Source organism: Acipenser ruthenus, chromosome 16 (genome assembly GCF_902713425.1).
Source record: "Acipenser ruthenus chromosome 16, fAciRut3.2 maternal haplotype, whole genome shotgun sequence".
Lineage (NCBI taxonomy): Eukaryota > Metazoa > Chordata > Actinopteri > Acipenseriformes > Acipenseridae > Acipenser > Acipenser ruthenus.
This window is the reverse complement of record NC_081204.1, coordinates 19,207,865-19,226,093: the sequence shown is the minus strand read 5'-3', so window position 1 is coordinate 19,226,093 and position 18,229 is coordinate 19,207,865. Positions and strand designations below refer to the sequence as shown.

The 18,229-nt window shown below is 41.6% G+C and overlaps 1 protein-coding gene across 2 annotated transcripts in view; it reads left to right on the top strand.

Moving 5' to 3' along the window:
* Nucleotides 1-10,418: 10,418 nt before the first annotated feature.
* The window catches only part of LOC131697768 (WD repeat-containing protein 44-like), a 49,144-nt gene continuing 41,333 nt past the window's right edge, over nt 10,419-18,229 (top strand). For both annotated transcript variants that reach the window (XM_058988992.1, XM_058988991.1), the window contains exon 1: nt 10,419-10,975. In XM_058988992.1, coding sequence (XP_058844975.1) covers nt 10,899-10,975 — 77 coding nt within the window. In that variant the 5' untranslated portion in view covers nt 10,419-10,898. The remainder of the gene's footprint in view (nt 10,976-18,229) is intronic.

Below are 18,229 nucleotides of genomic sequence, written 5' to 3'. Positions count from 1 at the left end.
AACACTATCTCAATGCATGCGCAGAGTTCAAGAAACTCTCCACGGAACAGATTATCAAGTGGATTACAGAGAAAGAACGCTGTTGGAGATGTGGACGATCACACTCTCCAGAGTTTTGCACCCTCAAGAAGCCTTGCAACACATGTAAGGAGCTGCACCTTACTGTCCTGCATGATGCTGTTCAGAAAGGATGCAAGAACGTTCTTATGACTGGCATGGAGCCTGAAACTATCTACTTCGACCGGCCAAACCGCCCTCACAATGTGATGCTGAAGGTGGTGAAAGTGCTTCTACGCCATGCAGGCCAAACCGTCGAAACTTATGCTGTACAGGATGATGGATCCGAGAGGACAGTCGTCTTGACTCCAGCAGTCCAACAGCTCAAGTTAAAAAAACAACCAGAAACGATGACACTCCGAACAGTGCGACAGGACATTGTACAAGTTCGTGGTGCTTCAGTCACGTTTGACATATCCCCTGCTGATGATCCCAGCACAAAGTACAAGATACATCATGCCTTCACAGCGGATACTCTCGGTCTTTCAGAGTATTCTTACCCAACTAATGTCCTACAGAAGCGCTACCCTCATCTTCGTGGGCTCCCATTACCCCAGATAGACAAGGCTCATCCGATGGTCCCAATTGGTTCAGACTTCCCACATCTGGTAATACCCATAAAGCCAGTGAATTTAGGCCCGCCTGGGGCTCCAGTTGCAGTTTGTACCAACCTAGGCTGGGCGCTACAGGGTCCTGCTAGTTTTCTCAAGCAACAAACCAGTGAACAGCAATGTTTGCTGACGGCTATTATGCCTTCAACATCTGATCTGCTGAAGAATGTTGAGAGACTCTGGCAGGTGGACACCCTACCATTCATTAATGAGAAACATGCAACCCGATCAAAGCAAGATCAGCAGGCTATAGAACTACTGGAGGCAAAGACCGTCAGAGTGGACGAAAAAGGAGTACAGCGCTACGCCACACCATTACTTCGAGTCCAAGACAGCCCCCACTTCCAAGCAACGAAGGAGGCGGTACTCCCCAACCTTCGACGCACGGAGCGACGCCTTGCAAAGGATCCACAACTTGCTCAAGTTCATAACCAACTAATCCAACAGCTAGTAGATGCAGGGTATGTAAAGATACTGAGTCAAGAAGAAGTTGAAGCTTCAGAAGAATCTTGGTATTTCCCGCATCACGTAGTGCAGCACAATGGCAAGAACCGACTGGTGTTCAACTGCTCCTACCAACATGATGGTCTAGTGCTGAATAATCATCTGCTCCCGGGACCTACCCTCGGTCCATCCCTACTAGGAGTACTACTCAGATTCAGACAACACAAAGTCGCAATCTGTGGTGACATAAAAGCTATGTTTCACCAGGTACGCCTCCTGCCTGCAGACAAGCCGCTGCTCAGATTAATTTGGAGAGGCATGGAACGGGACAAACCCCCAAATGTCTACGAATGGCAAGTCTTGCCCTTTGGCACTACCTGCAGCCCCTGCTGTGCCACTTTCGCCTTACGTAAGCACGCACATGACAACAGTGATGGAAATGAAGATGTCCTAGACTCCATCGACAAGGCCTTCTATGTCGACAACTGCTTACAAAGTTTGACTATGGCAGCTGCCGCTAAACAACAGTGGGGACCCCCAAGAACCTACTCTTGGGCTACGCTGGAACTGCAGTACAGATGAGATAGGCTATAAACACCGCCCAGTAGAGTACCCAGAGCCAACCATGAGGAATATTTATAAGGTTCTCGCCAGTCAATATGACCCCCTTGGTTATATCACTCCATATACAGCCAGAGCCAAGGTACTCGTCCAAGATCTATGGAAGACAGAAAGAGGTTGGGATGATCCTATCAAACCTCAGAGTCTGCTGGAGCGATGGCTTACCTGGGAGAGTGAGCTCAGTGACCTACCGAGAGTTACAATGCCAAGGTGCTACACCCCACCTTGTGCCAACGTATCAATCTCAAAGAGGGATCTTCATATCTTCTGTGATGCTGCTGAGCGCATATATGGCTCAGTCGCTTACCTTCGCACGGAAGACAATTATGGCCACATCCACGTCAGCTTCGTCATGGCTAGATCCCGTGTAGCTCCCAAACGCCAGCTTTCCATGCCACGCCTCGAACTCTGCGCAGCGCTCACCGGAGCCCAGCTCGCCCAAATGCTCTGCACAGAACTGACTCTGCCTATCACACAGGTGCTTTTATGGAGCGACTCCACAACTGTCCTCACCTGGCTGAAATCCGACTCCTGCAGGTACAAGGTATTTGTAGGCACCCGAGTGTCAGAGATTCAGAATCTCACCGATGTCAGAAAATGGCGTTACGTGGACACGGCCAATAATCCGGCAGACGACATAACACGAGGTAAATCCCTGCGAGAACTAGGTCAGCACAACCGCTGGAGACATGGTCCTCCCTTTCTGTCTCAGCCACCAGAGAAATGGCCGTCAATACCATCCGCGGAGTATGGAGAGGATCCCGCTGAATTGAAGAAAGCAGTGTTCTGTGGAAATGTCTCCATACAACAGTCTATCAACCTTCCCAATCCTAGTCAGTTCAGCACCTGGAATGACCTGATCGTAGCCACACAGCAGTCCCTTGATGGGGCGGCCAGCAGCGATACAAGTTCCACACAGACAGCTGAACGTCGGATGGAGGCCGAGATCCTCCTCTTACAGCAAGTTCAGGCAGATAGCTTTTCAGGGGAGTTGAATGCCCTTGAGACAGGCAAAGATATACCAGCAAATAGCCGTCTATGGACTCTTTCACCCGAGTATGACCAGTGCCTCAGACTCATTAGAGTAGGGGGTAGGCTACGCCGAGCTGAGGGCCTGGATCCAGATTCAATCCATCCCATTGTGTTGGACCCGAGCCATCCAATAACAAAGCTCCTCATACAAGACTACGATGAAAGGCTTCTCCATCCTGGACCAGAACGAGTCCTTGCTGAAATCAGGCGTAAGTATTGGATACTACGCGGCCGAGAGGCCATCCGCCGACACCAATACACCTGCCAACAATGCCGTAGGTGGCGCACCAACCCTGAAGTGCCGAAGATGGCAGACTTGCCTCCTGCACGCTTACGCCTTTATAAGCCCCCTTTCTGGTCTACAGGAGTAGACTGCTTCGGTCCTTTCACCATCAAAATTGGTCGGAGAACAGAGAAACGCTGGGGCATTATATTCAAGTGCCTAACGACCCGTTGCGTCCACCTTGACCTCTTGGAGAACCTCGACACGGATGCCTTCCTGATGGCATTCCGACGCTTCGTCTCTCGACGGGGCAAGCCCTTTGAAATCCTTTCTGATCGAGGCACCAACTTTCGTGGTGGAGATAATGAACTACAAGAGGCTATCGCCAGCATGGAGCCTTCACTTAAACAGCAGCTTGCCGATCAGAAAGTGACCTTCCGATTCAACCCGCCAAACGCTCCGCACTTCGGTGGAACCTGGGAACGTGAGATTAAGTCGGTGAAGAATGCTCTGCGCGTGGTGCTTGGTGACCGTACTGTGACTGAGCCTGTTCTATGCACCGTCCTCATCGAAGTTGAAGGGATTCTGAATTCTAAGCCCCTTGGCTACGTGTCTTCAGCTGTAGCTGATCCGGATCCAATTACTCCCAATGTGCTTCTAATGGGACGTCGGGACGCATCCCTTCCTCAGGTGATATACCCATCAAACGATCTGTTAGGCCGACGCCGTTGGCGCCACAGCCAGATTCTTGCAGACCACTTTTGGGCCAACTTTGTAAGACTTTATCTCCCAGATCTTCAGGTACGCCAGAAGTGGCACAAGGACTGCAAAGACTTGACAGTTGATCAGGTTGTCATGATCGTTGACCCCCAGCTACCTCGTGCTCTGTGGCCGACCGGCAAGGTTACAGAGACCCACCGAGGACCAGATGGTCGCATCCGAACAGCCAAAGTCCAGGTCCGGGACCGGGCCTACATCCGTCCAGTAGCCAGACTGATCCGGCTTCCCTTTCTCAAGGAAGAGGATGAGGATATCCAGACCAACTGAACAGCCAGAGACTTTCCTCCTGACTTGCAAATTTTCTATACAAATTTGGGGGCGGCTGTGTTAGAAAGTCTTTGATTTACGGTTAAATGCTGCCCTCTAGTGTTCATGAATGTTATATTGTTCTCTTTATACACGTCATCTTAGTGAGACAGTTTCCTTATGAGTCAGCTTAGAAAGTCGTTTTTTCTGTATTGTCATAGATGGCTGAGAGTCAGCAAGCCCTTTCTTACACGAATAATTCATCTATCTGTGCGTCAGTGCCGAAATGTAAGTAATAATCTTAGTTATAAGTATTTCATCATCATTTCTGTTTAAGTTGATATCAGTACTTATACGTAAGATTTAAGTTTAATGATTGTAAACATAGCATAGTAAGCTCATGCATATTCACTCTGCCAACCGCAATGTTTCCTTAGTTTACTTAATCCCTTGTTTATTGGAACAAGCAGGGTTTATAGAAATTGTTGTTTCTTGTTTATTACAGACCACAGATACTAGCATTACACAGATACTAGTATAACACGGATAATATTATCTCCTCATTGGTGATTATAAACACGGATTGTTTATTTGATGCACGTTCTGAATAAACCCACACGTTCTGGAATTACCTGTCTCCCCGTGTCTACTCATCTGACCGTGAGCCTATCCTTAGGCATCTGTTCAACTTCACCAAAAGAACTAGTCTAGCCTGAAGAGGTCCCTGTCCTCTGTTACAATATATATATATATATATATATATATATATATATATATATATATACAGTGCCTTGCGAAAGTATTCGGCCCCCTTGAACTTTGCGACCTTTTGCCACATTTCAGGCTTCAAACATAAAGATATGAAACTGTAATTTTTTGTGAAGAATCAACAACAAGTGGGACACAATCATGAAGTGGAACGAAATTTATTGGATATTTCAAACTTTTTTAACAAATAAAAAACTGAAAAATTGGGCGTGCAAAATTATTCAGCCCCTTTACTTTCAGTGCAGCAAACTCTCTCCAGAAGTTCAGTGAGGATCTCTGAATGATCCATTGTTGACCTAAATGGCTAATGATGATAAATAGAATCCACCTGTGTGTAATCAAGTCTCCGTATAAATGCACCTGCACTGTGATAGTCTCAGAGGTCCGTTTAAAGCGCAGAGAGCATCATGAAGAACAAGGAACACACCAGGCAGGTCCGAGATACTGTTGTGGAGAAGTTTAAAGCCGGATTTGGATACAAAAAGATTTCCCAAGCTTTAAACATCCCAAGGAGCACTGTGCAAGCGATAATATTGAAATGGAAGGAGTATCAGACCACTGCAAATCTACCAAGACCTGGCCGTCCCTCTAAACTTTCAGCTCATACAAGGAGAAGACTGATCAGAGATGCAGCCAAGAGGCCCATGATCACTCTGGATGAACTGCAGAGATCTACAGCTGAGGTGGGAGACTCTGTCCATAGGACAACAATCAGTCGTATACTGCACAAATCTGGCCTTTATGGAAGAGTGGCAAGAAGAAAGCCATTTCTTAAAGATATCCATAAAAAGTGTCGTTTACAGTTTGCCACAAGCCACCTGGGAGACACACCAAACATGTGGAAGAAGGTGCTCTGGTCAGATGAAACCAAAATCGAACTTTTTGGCAACAATGCAAAACGTTATGTTTGGCGTAAAAGCAACACAGCTCATCACCCTGAACACACCATCCCCACTGTCAAACATGGTGGTGGCAGCATCATGGTTTGGGCCTGCTTTTCTTCAGCAGGGACAGGGAAGATGGTTAAAATTGATGGGAAGATGGATGGAGCCAAATACAGGACCATTCTGGAAGAAAACCTTATGGAGTCTGCAAAAGACCTGAGACTGGGACGGAGATTTGTCTTCCAACAAGACAATGATCCAAAACATAAAGCAAAATCTACAATGGAATGGTTCACAAATAAACATATCCAGGTGTTAGAATGGCCAAGTCAAAGTCCAGACCTGAATCCAATCGAGAATCTGTGGAAAGAACTGAAAACTGCTGTTCACAAATGCTCTCCATCCAACCTCACTGAGCTCGAGCTGTTTTGCAAGGAGGAATGGGCAAAAATTTCAGTCTCTCGATGTGCAAAACTGATAGAGACATACCCCAAGTGACTTACAGCTGTAATCACAGCAAAAGGTGGCGCTACAAAGTATTAACTTAAGGGGGCTGAATAATTTTGCACGCCCAATTTTTCAGTTTTTTATTTGTTAAAAAAGTTTGAAATATCCAATAAATTTCGTTCCACTTCATGATTGTGTCCCACTTGTTGTTGATTCTTCACAAAAAATTACAGTTTCATATCTTTATGTTTGAAGCCTGAAATGTGGCAAAAGGTTGCAAAGTTCAAGGGGGCCGAATACTTTCGCAAGGCACTGTATATATATATATATATATATATATATATATATATATATATATATATATATAAGAACATAAGAAAGTATACAAACGAGAGGAGGCCATTCGGCCCATCTTGCTTATTTGGTTGTAGTAGCTTATTGATCCCAGAATCTCATCAAGCAGCTTCTTGAAGAATCCCAGGATGTCAGCTTCAACAACATTACTGGGGAGTTGGTTCCATACCCTCACAATTCTGTGTAAAAAAGTGCCTCCTATGTTCTGTTCTCCATTTGTGACCCCTGGTCCTTGTTTCTTTTTTCAGGTCAAAAAAGTCCCCTGGGTCGACATTGTCTATACCTTTTAGGATTTTGAATGCTTGAATCAGATCCCTGCGTAGTCTTCTTTGTTCAAGACTGAATAGATTCAATTATTTTAGCCTGTCTGCATACGACATGCCTTTTAAACCCGGGATAATTCTGGTTGCTCTTCTTTGCACTCTTTCTAGAGCAGCAATACCCTTTTTGTAACGAGGTGACCAGAACTGAACACAATATTCTAGGTGCGGTCTTACTAATGCATTGTAAAGTTTTAACATTACTTCCCTTGATTTAAATTCAAAGTCTCTTCTTCAGTTTCCACTTCTCAGCTTCATGGTCGTGGAAATGAGTGTGCTTTATGTACAGATTGATAGCACTTCTCATATGTGGCCAGCAGGGTGTATCCTAGTCTGAGGCGCAGAATAAGATCCCTACTGTAGGCAAGCCAATCCCTCGACAGGAATCCAATAGAACTGGACAGACGTGAACCAAGCAATGCTGCTGCACTGCAGACTGAACAATATAGTCATGGAGGAGTGAATCAGCATCACACCAGAAAGTGAGCCCAACTAATCCACATGACCTTACAACCATGACTAATAACAGACAAACACAGAGCCATTATGAATGAACAGCCTCTACTTCGCTGGCACCTGCAGTTCATGATTTTGTGCATTTTGTATTTATGAGAAGTTTGTTTACTGTACATTTAAATGTACTGGTCTGATGCACTAATCAAATATAGTTGCATATATGCATTACCCTCCAACAAGAAATGGGACATGAATATATGAAGAATGCTGCACCAGGCTGGACTGTGACCATAAATAAATAAAATAATAAAATGTATTTGAAGATGGTAAATAATGATCCATTCAAATATCAATATATTTAGTGATTAAGGAGTCTGAGTGGTGTTCGAGTATCAAATGATGGTAACCAATACATACTAGTTAGGTATGGGTTCTGTCTGAGTGGAGTAAAACGGGAACAATGACCCACACTTGTTTTGATTAATATTAATTTGTCCCAATTGTTGGATGGTACTGTGGTGTATATAATTATAATCGACTGTCTAGTTTTCATTAAGAGAGTTAACCTTAGTGTGTCAAATTAATGTATCCTTATAAAAAAGTAGGTGTTCTGCAGGAATCGGAGCAATTCTGCAGGACTTGTACTCCAGTCTTGCAGGAATTATAGTAATGCTGCAGGACTCAAACACAAGTGCTGCAGGATTCATGGCAGTCCTGCAGGAATTGTATTTGAGTCCTGCAGGATTCATGGCAGTCCTGCAGGAATTGTATTTGAGTCCTGCAGGATTCATGGCAGTCCTGCGGGAATTGTATTTGAGTCCTGCAGGATTCATGGCAGTCCTGCGGGAATTGTATTTGAGTCCTGCAGGATTCATGGCAGTCCTGCAGTAATTGTATTTGAGTCCTGCAGGATTCATGGCAGTCCTGCAGTAATTGTATTTGAGTCCTGCAGAATTCATGGCAGTCCTGCAGTAATTGTATTTGAGTCCTGCAGGATTCATGGCAGTCCTGCAGTAATTGTATTTGAGTCCTGCAGGATTCATGGCAGTCCTGCAGGAATTGTATTTGAGTCCTGCAGGATTCATGGCAGTCCTGCAGTAATTGTATTTGAGTCCTGCAGGATTCATGGCAGTCCTGCAGGAATTGTATTTGAGTCCTGCAGGATTCATGGCAGTCCTGCAGTAATTGTATTTGAGTCCTGCAGGATTCATGGCAGTCCTGCGGGAATTGTATTTGAGTCCTGCAGGATTCATGGCAGTCCTGCAGTAATTGTATTTGAGTCCTGCAGGATTCATGGCAGTCCTGCAGTAATTGTATTTGAGTCCTGCAGGATTCATGGCAGTCCTGCGGGAATTGTATTTGAGTCCTGCAGGATTCATGGCAGTCCTGCAGTAATTGTATTTGAGTCCTGCAGGATTCATGGCAGTCCTGCGGGAATTGTATTTGAGTCCTGCAGGATTCATGGCAGTCCTGCAGTAATTGTATTTGAGTCCTGCAGGATTCATGGCAGTCCTGCAGGAATTGTATTTGAGTCCTGCAGGATTCATGGCAGTCCTGCGGGAATTGTATTTGAGTCCTGCAGGATTCATGGCAGTCCTGCAGTAATTGTATTTGAGTCCTGCAGGATTCATGGCAGTCCTGCAGGAATTGTATTTGAGTCCTGCAGGATTCATGGCAGTCCTGCAGTAATTGTATTTGAGTCCTGCAGGATTCATGGCAGTCCTGCGGGAATTGTATTTGAGTCCTGCAGGATTCATGGCAGTCCTGCAGGAATTGTATTTGAGTCCTGCAGGTATTGTATGTGAGTATATTAATATATATTTGGACACAATGATGAACAACACAGAGAGTTGGAATGCAATTAAAGGTTTTATTCACAAAATAAAATGTTACAGTATCGACATCTAACATTTTTTGAAATGCTGAATTAATATATTAAAATAGTAGAAAATGTATGACATTTCAGACATTAACATACAGATAGAAAGTAATGGGGGAGAGAACTAAGATAATTTTACACTTCATCTTCAGGGGTTTGACAACATGGCCCATTGGAAACTAGCAGCAACATACAACAATCCCCACAGTGGGATAACAACAGAATCTGAACAAATAAATCCCAGAGAGAATTATTACCATAGGTGTAAAGAAGAGACAAACCCCTACAGATAATGACTTGCATGACATTGCTCTATATATCGTGGTGGGTTTCTGACAGACATGTTTTCTTTGCCATTTGATTAAAGTTGTAGTAGAAAGCTCATACTCCTGAAATATATAACAAGGATTGTTTTTGAGAAATCTATGTAGTTTGCTAAAACAGATAACAATAAAGTATGCTAACATATTTTGATAGGTATTCATAATATAATCTACTGCAACCTTGTGTAAGTATTGTGACACACAAAATCTACGAATATACAGGGTCATTTTTTTCAGTCCTCTCAACATAAGAACCCTGGTCTGGACTCGGGTAGGAGTACCAGTGTGAAAGGGGCTTAAGAACCCGGGTCTGGACTCCGGTAGGAGTGCCAGTGTGAAAATGGCTTTGGTGGTCACCTTACCATCAGCAAAATACAAACATTCCAATACTTACTGTTAAGAATTTAGATGTGAATGCACATGAATATTTTTTTCTTCCTTACACAAATTGAATCCATTGCCTGTGGTTTAAGCCATCTGGTATTTCCTTGTCCCTAAATTCAAATTCAAAAAAAGAATAAAAACAAAACTATAGCGCCGTTACTTTGCTATTGCTGAGATGACGTGTACCATTATTCTGTTATTTCCATCTTGTTGTAAGGGTATTATCGATTTCAGGGTTCGCTTCTTTCCCCACCCCACACTGTACCTACCTCTTTAGTCACATGACAAAAAATAATGTTCTCTTGAGCCAGACAATAATCCTACGTGTATAGTTGCCAATTACCAATGGATTTTCTCATGAGAGTAAATTCCGCAAACTAGGCCTGGTCGAACTGTATATAGTACAGATTCTCAGACCACCCCGGAAATAGGGTCGGGAGTAGGTGAAGCTGAGCTATAGAAACGCCAACACTTGAGACTCACGCATTGTAATTATATATACGATACGTTATATATTTTGCATGTACGAGGCACACGCTGTTTAGCACCTGATGCTACACCTCTTGCAAGCTCTTCATCTCCTATGACTCGCAAGGAGCGGTTTTTGTTGTGGTCTCGCGAGTTCTTCTGACGTGTTTGTGGTGCTCGGAGAGAGCAAGGGTTCTGAGCCTGACAGCTTTGCAGCAGAAATAGCGTCTCTTGTCTTTCCTGTCTCGCCCAACACGATTATGACTCGAAATATTCAGCAGGGCTATTGGAAATCACTCTGAAATCATTGGAAAGGGTTTGGCAGGACAGGCTCAACACTGACAGCACCGTGTAAGGGTTCTCTGTAGCTCGCACTGGCTGAAACGCCTCAAGGTTTGGTCTGTTCATACATTGATGACGGAGGCCTCTCCCTTCCCTGTCTCTGAACTGGGGAACACAAAACCAGCAGCAGCATCTTTGGAGTTACATTTTCTTTTCCTTTTTTAGTTTTTCGTGAGCTGGTATTAGCACAGCTGTAGCCCTGTTGCCAGGGCATCTAGGCTTTGGTATTTCAGCCTCTGCTTGTACTAGTCTGTACTAAATGGCGTCAGACACTAGTGACACAGAAGAATTCTATGATGCTGCTGAAGATGTCAATTTGGCTTCCTCTCCGACTGTGTAAGTACCATTTATGTATCTATGTATTTATTTATTAACATATATCTTTACAGTGCAGGTATCAAAGTACCATTTGTTTAAAAACAGATGTTTAATTTTCTGGATCTTTTGAATGTAAACATACATTAATTTTGAATGCGTTATGTCGTTATCGGAATCAAAATGAATTTCGTTTTAATATGTGATGTGTAACGTTTAGGATAAGATAACGTCCTGTCGTGTATGCTGCAGTTTCTTTTGATGTACTGACTGTTGCTATATTATTAGTAATCGCTTCTCAGCAGTGACCAGGTTTAGGTTTTGTTACTCAATTGGCCAATAATAAAGCTGCATTCTCCACAGTGGGTGAAGTAAATCCCTAGGCATGAAGTGTTTTTTGATCTCCTCAGTATGTTGCGTACAGACAGTAGATACAGTATTTAAGTCTTCTGAAACCAAGTCGCCCAGCACTCCTCTAGCAGTGTGCTGTTTAATTTAGCAGGTCCTGTACATGCAGATACTGTGCAATGGAATGCCCTACCCAAGCGCTGTAATAGGTTTGCTTTATTTAAACCTTGTAACTGATATGAGTTAACGAAGTACGACCTGTTGCAACAACAATGTGGCTATGTCGCAGTACTACTCCCAGTCAACCAGTCAGCATTGTTAGACCTGCCTGTTCGTAGTCAGTCTGCTTGTGGTCCTTGCATCTTCACACAGTGTAGATTAATGACCAGCTATCTGCTCTTCAATTTGAATTATTAGACCTGCCTATTCGTAGTCAGTCTGCTTGTGGTCCTTGCATCTTCACACAGTGTAGATTAGTGACTAGCTATCTGTTCTTCAATTTGAATAATTAGACCTGCCTATTCGTAGTCAGTCTGCTTGTGATCCTTGCATCTTCACACAGTGTAGATTAGTGACCAGCCATCTGTTCTTCAATTTGAATTATTTACCAGGAACAGTCTACAACCTATTGTTAGTAATAATACAATAATATATAACTTTAATTACACATCAGTGTCATAGCATTGATAGAATAATACGACTAAATGAAACAAGGTTAAAATGTGTTTCAGCCACACTGACAACGACTTCCATTACAGGTTTTACTGTGCTCTTAAGAAGGCCTACCTGAGCTTTCTCATGTGTGTTTTTCCTAATGCAGTGTATAAAGCACTCGGTATGACTCATTGAGCTAACAGTATAAAGGGGGTGGAAAAGCTATTCAATGTGTATATTTCAGAGTGGGCAGGTACAGTATACTGGTGATTCAGCCCTGCTCAATCTGCATGGAAGTCACCAGCATGACTGGTTATGCACTGCTTTACTTTGTATACAGCAGCGGTCTTGATGAGTGACACAAAAGTACTGTACTTCAAGAGTATAAACCAATGAGTCAAGTATTGACTGTGATTCTGTTTTAGGGTGATTTTAAAAAGTGAATTTCTGCAAGCTGTAATACCTAAAGTTGTTCTGACAGGAACTAGGATCTGTTGGTGCCCCACTTTTCTGCCACAAATATTATTGAATCACTGGGTATAGGTTGTAAACAGGGCTGGATTTTGGTATCATGGACCCCTGGACAAGGAACCAGAGCAGACCCCCCCCCCCCCCCTCAATTAATACTGTTCTAACAATGTAAAAGACAGTGGAAGGAAAATATGACTGACACCAGATTCAAATAACCACTCCATTGTTTTAACAGGAATACCAAACGTGCAATACATTCATGAAACAATCTTAATATATAAAGAAGAAAGTGTGTCTGTCTGTTCCTTTATGCATTTGGATCAGGCAGGAGCCAGTGCAACCAAACTTTGCATGGCCTCCTCTTTCATCCAGGGGAAGGTCGAGGGCTATGTTTGGATCCAAAATTTTGACCAAAGAACAAATTAAAAAATAAAATAAATAAAAAATGGCAAAAAAAGAGGGAAAGGGGTCCGAGCGCATTGTGCGACACCCAAGATAGGTACCTTATAGGAAACCATAAATATTGAAATATTGAATTTCCTCGGGCAACGTCGGGTACTTCAGCTAGTTAGCTATAAAAGATAAATGTGCGCCACCTAGTGACTTAAATACACAATAATAATAATATGAAAATAACTTTTAAAAGACAATGTTAGGAATATTAAATGTTACTAAGTGCTCAATACCACAATATATCTTAAAACTAAGCAGCATGTTACTTAAATTTTCTTAATCACCTCTGTTCTAAGTAAACCTTACATCGCAGAGTAATTAAGTCATACACTTACCTTAATTTGATCTCTCTTGATTTCATCTGTGCAAAGTCCTAATAATGTCAGTAAAATCCAGTTTTCTGAGTATATCACATTCCGTGGACATGATGGCAAGGCTGTTTAGGCAATCCTGGTTCATGGTGGCTCTCAGTTCATTCTTAATGAGTCCCATGCGCGAGAATGATTGTTCTCCAGAACAGTTCGTGCACATTAAGGATAGGTAAATGCGGATAGCATTGGTGACATTTCGAAACGTGGAAATCACTTGAGAATTCAGGATAAGTTGAAGGTGGTCAAACGCTGTTCTCTTGTCCTTGCCAGAAACACATTTAGTAAACTGGAGCATTTCTGATGGGAAATATCCAGATCTGAAGGATAGGTTTGCACAAGTGTAGCAGCTTTGTTTTTGATATAATATTCTGACATGTTCTGAAAGTCGGTAAGGAAGCCAAACAAACATCGGTGCAAGCAATCTGTTGAAAGAGTATCTAGAATCTTTAGGAAAATATGGACACGAAATCTGTCTCTGCCCTGTAGTAAATCTTTAGTTACACTGGGGCAGTCGTGATCCTGCAGAGCACTGGGTGGTCATCTCTGCCGTCGCTCTTCGTCTCGATATTTCTTCAGCACTGCAGTTTCCATTGTACGTTTTTCAAAATCATCAAAATGATCACGAATCTCATCCAGAAATGTTTTCGGACATTCAAGTAATTCAACTACCACTGACAGTTCGATGTTTTCTGCTTGAATGGATTTACTAGTTTTGTCGAATCTCTCCAGAATGTTATTCCACAAGTCTGTGGGTTAAAGCAAAAGGCAGATTGAAGTTACCTTGATCGTTAATTGGCGATGTGGGCAGACTGGGTCTGACTCCTTGTTCTGTACTACTTTCTAATTCTTCAGGCCCGTTATTTGGAACAGTAGTGCCGCCAAAACTCTCGTTGACCAGTTGTTTAGGTTCATTAGTTGTAAATCCAGTTACAGCGCAGGCCCTGGACAAATGTCCCGGTTGCTCCCCCTTAAATCGGGCCCTGGTTGTAAAGTAAGAATAACACCTTTTTATTTTTAAAATAAGTCACATGATAGTACATTGTAAGCATTAATTGGACTGATTGGTCAAATAACATTCATATAGCCTACTGTTTAACAGTTATTATAGGAGAATAGTGTTTCTGTTGCTGCTAACTGCTTTTATCCACCCCCAGTCTTATGCAATATGTTTTTTTGACACCGTAGAACAAACATTAGCTCTAATGATAAGTGCAGGTGTAAAGGTTTTTAGGAGTCAAACTGTGGAATGGATATTCAGGTTGCTGGCCTGCCACAAAGGCACACGTTTCTTTACATTTCAGTAGAGATAAGTGCTGATTCTTTCTTAAACAGCTCTTTCTCTTTTGAGCAGTACACTGCCTCTCTTGTGCACTACATTGCACTGCAGTGTAATTAGCCTTTTTATTTTGACCTGTGATGAAATTGGAACCTGGATGCAGCATGCACAGTATTGATGATATCAAAATAAAAACGAACTTGGCAGAGGCATTATTTCTTATCTTATTTCTTCTGAACATTTCTTTTGTAATCATAGCTGTCCTGGATCTGAAAGCATTAGGCAAACACTGTCGTGAGATGAGTCTGCGCTCCCCTTTAGAGAGAATGGGGTTGATTCAGTTAGCATATAGGCTACAGCACAGTTCAAAGGGAATATTTAACATTTTACAAAGCAATTCTGTTTCATTTCAGCTCTTAGTATATACATAAAGAAAGTACAGAGATTCTTGTTACAGATAATTTAAATGGAAACAAATACCTTGCAGTAAATCATGAGTTCAGGGTCAAGCTGAAGCTTGCACAAGAATCCTAAAGACCTATAAGCAGCGATTATGTTTGCCACGTGGAGCTGTTAAACACTAGACAGCAGTGCTCCATGCAAACGCTCTCCATCACTTTCTAATAAGGCTCTTGTTTCCATTGCTGAGTTATAAACAGTAGGGTTGTGTTTGAAGGTTCATTCGCTAGCCAGGAATTCGAAGGCAGTTTTAACCCTTCGAAGGTTCATCAGGCTCATTCACGCACTGTATGTTTTTTCTTTTTTTCTCTGTGAACAGGAACTGTTTGACTGTGTGAATATTATAAATCAGACATTAAATGTCACTCACATGCAAAATTTGATCTTTTGATTTGTATAATGCATGTTAATTAAACAAAAGTTGTTGTATTAAAATCCCCTACCAAATCGTTATACCTAGCAACTCTATATGGCGCCACTGCTGTGTGGAGCAGGGTATATTCTCCAAAACACTGGGGTTGTAGTGCTTCAGTAAAATATGTACTGAATACCTACAAGACAGTGTGAGAGACGTGCTCTGGTAGAATATGTTTGAAACATACAAATTAAACGCTAACACTAGTGGTGCAATCGGCACCCTAATTTCAACGATAATCGATGCATTGATGTTTTATTTTTCAAAATAAAAAAACAAGCATTAGTTTTTTTTAAACAGAAGATCCAATAACTAAAACACTGTTGTACATAATAGTTACACAAAGGCACAACTTCTATTCAAATTAGAACACTTCCGATTTATAAAAAAAAAGAAATACAAAGGACTTGAGTTTAACAATTGAAAAGAATATGCGTGCGTCCGTATCAGGTGTCCCTTTAACATTGTAATAATAATAAAAAAAAATACTTTATTTTAACAGAAGCCATTTCTATCTGATCTGTGGTTGTTCATTACAAAAGCAAAGCAAAACATTTTAATTAATCTCACAAATCCTGACTAATTTAACTATTGTACTAAATTCTGGCTCTTTTTATATAATATTGCCATATAATCCAAACACAACATGCTTTAAAACAAAAGCAGGTAATCGGTAGATTTAATAGATTTAAAACAAACAAATAAACGTATTGTACGTGAATACAATAGTCATACTTCAGATTCGGCTTGTCCAACGCGAATGTGTATCCTGGCAACGCGCTAATCTACCGTACGAGTACTAGAAGAAGCGCACTCTCACACACTCAAGGTTTTAATGTAAATTGACAACAGGAGACTTCAAACTGGGTTCTAATTTGATGCATCGATTAACCAATATGTAATCAAAGTTCAGAAAATTTAAGGACAGATGATCAATAATCGATGGATCGATTAATTGTTGCACCCCTAGCTAACACTAATGCTTTGAATTTCGAAAACTGAGCACCGTCCACAACTCCCTGTTTCAGATCTGTTCATATCACAACTATATATATTTTTTTCCCCCAAAATACAAATTCTTCAGCTTTCAAGAAAAGTCTTTAAGAGGATGAGAGCATTGCTAAATGCTATTTCATTTTTAAATGAAGTGCAAAATAATGACCCAAAATTTCTGTAAAACATAAAAAAAAATCTCAGCATTTTAATTTGTAGATATGTTAGGAAAATAAAATAAAGTAAACATTGTTTTGCAAGTTGAATTATAAAAGAAAAAAGCAAGGCATTGTTATAGAGGTGTCTTTCTATTCAAATACTTTGAATTCATCATCACTGAAATACTATCATCAGAAACAAATTCTGTATGAGTCTCTTCTGACACAGACTTGGTTTGGGTGGGTGCATTGTGTCCTTGTAGGTGTCAAGGCTGAGAAGATCCAATGCTCAATATAAGGATCTGGGTTAGCTCTCAATACTTGGGCCATTACAGTATATTTAAGAATGCTACTCTTTCTTTCTTCTGTCAAGCTGACTCCCAAACTTGTAGGTTCAAGCCTGAAAAAGCCCGTTCACACTCTGCTGAACTTGGGCTAATAGTAAGAAGAATCTTAACTAGCTGTAGTATGCCCAACATGTTGTCTGGATTCTCTTGCAGCAGTCTACTGTAAATCTCTATTGAGCTGGAGAATCTGATCTTTTCATGAGCTTTCACGCTCCTTGAAGTGACCTGTCATTAACTCCCACAGGCAACACATCTTTAAAGTGATGTACATGCCTCTAATCTCATCATTGCCATACTGCCTCAGAGATTCTAAATCACATGGCAACTTTTTAAAGTTGGAAATTTGAAACTGGAGGATTGTCAAAATAATCAAATCTTTCAGTGAGGTATGTTATTGTACACATCACAAATTTCTGAATATTACTGTTGAGAATTTCTGTGGAAAGAGCTCCTGGTAATTTAATGGAGTTGCCATTAGAACATAAGAAAGTTTACAAACGAGAGGAGGCCATTCAGCCCATCTTGCTCGTTTGGTTGTTAGTAGCTTATTGATCCCAGAATCTCATCAAGCAGCTTCTTGAAGGATCCCAGGATGTCAGCTTCAACAACATTACTGGGGAGTTTGTTCCATACCCTCACAATTCTCTGTGTAAAAAGTGCCTCCTATGTTCTGTTCTGAATGCCCCTTTATCTAATCTCCATTTGTGACCCCTGGTCATTGTTTCTTTTTTCAGGTCAAAAAAGTCCCCTGGGTCGACACTGTCTATACCTTTTAGGATTTTGAATGTTTGAATCAGATCCCCGCGTATTCTTCTTTGTTCAAGACTGAATAGATTCAATTCTTTTAGCCTGTCTGCATACGACATGCCTTTTAAACCCGGGATAATTCTGGTTGCTCTTCTTTGCACTCTTTCTAGAGCAGCAATATCCTTTTTGTAACAAGGTGACCAGAACTGAACACAATATTCTAGGTGAGGTCTTACTAATGCATTGCAAAGTTTTAACATTACTTCCCTTGATTTAAATTCAACACTTCTCACAATATATCCGAGCATCTTGTTGGCCTTTTTTATAGCTTCCCCACATTGTCTAGATGAAGACATTTCTGAGTCAACATAAACTCCTAGGTCTTTTTCATAGATTCCTTCTTCAATTTCAGTATCTCCCATATGATATTTATAATGCACATTTTTATTGCCTACGTGCAGTACCTTACACTTTTCTCTATTAAATGTCATTAGCATTAGTGTATATCTTAGTTTCCTTGCATTAAAAATAGTTCATGCTTACACCAACATTCTCTGCCAGATCAAGCAATGTTTCTTTGAGG